Raw genomic sequence first — 2,710 nt, 5'->3', positions numbered from 1 at the left:
AGCTCACAACACCCTCCAGTTCTCGGGCTTAGGTTATTCTTTTGCCTCAGCCTCCTGAGTAGCTGGGACTACAGGTGCCCGCCACAATGCCTAGCTAAGAAATTACACAGTTTGGACATACTGCTTTTTTCTAACCACACCTAAAAGTCTTGCACATATTTTATGCCCTTGTATGTACCATGTTATGGAAATCTCTTATATGTTAGATTGAGAGTTTCTTATAGAGCAAGTCTCTTGGTGTACATTACCTTGGTTTTTACCTGTAAATTCTTTTTCACTCTAGTTCACAATTTAAGGTTGACAGATTTTTCTCCAAAAATGGAGATACTATTCCACTGTCTTCTAATAATGTGGTCAAAGCTTATTTTATTTCTTAGTTCTTCCTTTTTTGTGTGTGTTAATATTGACGTAGATTTCTTTTTATTTATCCTTTTTGGACACTTGGTCTTCCTGGATCTGTGGAGCTGTTTTTAAGAATATTTGCAGCTATTATCTATTCTTTCTCTCCTTTTTTTCTTAGAATTTACATTTAAACTTCTGTGAGATATTTTCCTTTGGTCATTCATTTCTTTTAACCTCACTTTTATATTTTCAGTTACCTTTTTGTTTCTCATGGGTAAGTTTTTTGAATGCATATTTCTTGTCTCTGATTCTCTCTAGCTGTGTGACATCTGCTCTTTAAACATTCCATTCTTTTTTTTTGGGGGGTGGAGACAGTCTCACTTTGTCACCCTTGGTAGAGTGCTGTTGTGTCACAGCTCACAGCAATCTCCAACTCTTGGGCTTTGGCGATCCTCTTGCCTCAGCCTCCTGAGTAGCTGGGACTACAAGTACCCACCACAACACCCAGCTATTTTTTATTACAGGTTGGCCAGGTCAGGTTTGAAACTGCCACCCTTGATATATGGGGCCGGTGCCCTGCCCACTGAGCCACAGGTGCCTCCCACCTTTCCATTCATTTTAAAAGTTATTCCAGGCCAGGTGCCATGGCTCATGCCTGTAATCCTGGTATTCTGGGAGGCCGAGGCAGCTGGATTGCTGGAGCTCAGGAGTTCTAAGACCAGCCTGAGCAAGAGTGAGACCCTGTCTCTACTAAAAATAGAAAAACTAGTAGGTATTGTAGTGGGCGCCTGTAGTCCCAGTCTTTCAGGAGGTTGAGGCAAGATGTTCGTTTGAGGTTGCCATGAGCTATGATGATGCCAAAGTTCTCTACTCAGCGGTTACATAGCTGAGACTCTGTCTCAAAAAAAAAAAAAAAAAAAGTGAGTTCAATCTTACTTCCAGTTCTGTTTATTTCTGATTTTGTGAAATGATGCCCCTAGCGACTGCCTATATTTTGAAAGACCAGTAATGCCTCTTCTCCGGAGTGTTATGGTGCAGTGGAGGTTCCCTCAGAGCTCTTCATTAGTCATGATACATGGAAAGGAGGATTTCCTTTGCACTACTCCTAATTATTCCTCCAACTCTTGGGTTTAAGTGATTCTCTTGCCTCAGGCTCCCAAGTAGCTGGGACTATAGGTGCCTGCCACACCCTTGGTTACTTTTTTTGTTGTAGTTGTCATTGTTGTTTAGCAGGCCCGGGCCAGTTTCCAACCTGCCAGCTTCGGTGTATGTGGCCAGTGCCCTACCCCCTGAGCTACGGGTGCTGCTGATTTTTCTGATTTAGTAGCATGAGGCCAGAGAGTTGCATTTCTTAAAGTTTTCAGGTGAAGCTCACGCAGCTGGTCTGTGGATTACACTTGAGAACAATTGGACTAGATAATGGCATCTTGACTTTTGGTACTGATTATTTCACTTGTGAATTAGGGTTCAGTTAGGGACGTTAGCATTAACAAAAGTGCAACAAAATTTTCCTTTGACATTTAAATAGATTGTTTTTAAATGTTATGTTTTGTTTTAGTGATCATTCTGGATATGTCCGTCCAGTACCAGTGCCTCGCAGTTTAAATAGTGATATTTCCTATTTTGGTGTTGGAGGCAAGCAGGCTGTTTTCTTTGTTGGACAGTCAGCCAGAGTAAGTAAAAAGATTTCTTAAAATGAAAGTTGATCAAAGTATTTTGAGGTTAACTGTAGAAATGTATACACAGAATTATAACTAGTGTAACCATTAGGAATTTTTAAAGTATTCTTTTTAATATTTAACAGATGATAAGTAAACCTGCAGATTCCCAAGATGTTCATGAGCTTGTGCTTTCAAAAGAAGATTTTGAGAAGAAGGAGAAAAATAAAGAGGCGATATATAGTGGATATATTAGAAACAGAAAGGTACCTTTTAATCTATAATTATAAATGTATTTCTTTTGATAGACGATAAAGCAGAACATTTTTCTGATTTCTGTGATACCAAGGTTATTTTTCAGACTTGAAGCTATGAAATTTTTGAAGTAACTTTTTCAGTCTTTTTCTTTTAGTTACGTGAGTAGTAAAAATTAGCATTAATCTGCTTTCTTAGGCTGAAAAGGCTTTAGAAAACAAGTTACCTCAAAGCACAGAAAGCTGTCTATAAATTGTAAGATTGTAAACTTTTTTCCTTGGTCTGAATTTGGGTTTTAAAATCTTTGTTGTATAACAATCAAAGAAATAGATTAGAAATACATTTATAGGGTAATAGGCTTCCAGGAAATCAGACCTCCAGACAAATAAAGAAGAGATTTCTATTAGAAGTTTACCTTCAGATTTTCATTTTAATAGGATAGAATCTTGTTAGGG

General features: G+C 38.3%; 1 protein-coding gene across 1 annotated transcript in view; it reads left to right on the top strand.

Moving 5' to 3' along the window:
• Nucleotides 1-1,900: 1,900 nt before the first annotated feature.
• The window catches only part of LOC100950196 (structural maintenance of chromosomes flexible hinge domain-containing protein 1-like), a gene marked incomplete at its 5' end in the record, with an annotated part of 93,201 nt that continues 92,391 nt past the window's right edge, over nt 1,901-2,710 (top strand). The window contains 2 exon segments of the mRNA XM_023509146.1: nt 1,901-2,015; nt 2,147-2,266. Coding sequence (XP_023364914.1) covers nt 1,901-2,015; nt 2,147-2,266 — 235 coding nt within the window.

The sequence above is a fragment of the Otolemur garnettii genome, unplaced genomic scaffold (genome assembly GCF_000181295.1).
Source record: "Otolemur garnettii isolate 467f Iridium unplaced genomic scaffold, OtoGar3 scaffold00432, whole genome shotgun sequence".
Classification (NCBI taxonomy): domain Eukaryota; kingdom Metazoa; phylum Chordata; class Mammalia; order Primates; family Galagidae; genus Otolemur; species Otolemur garnettii.
Note: the sequence above shows the minus strand (reverse complement) of the source record. Positions and strands in the feature narration are given on the sequence as shown.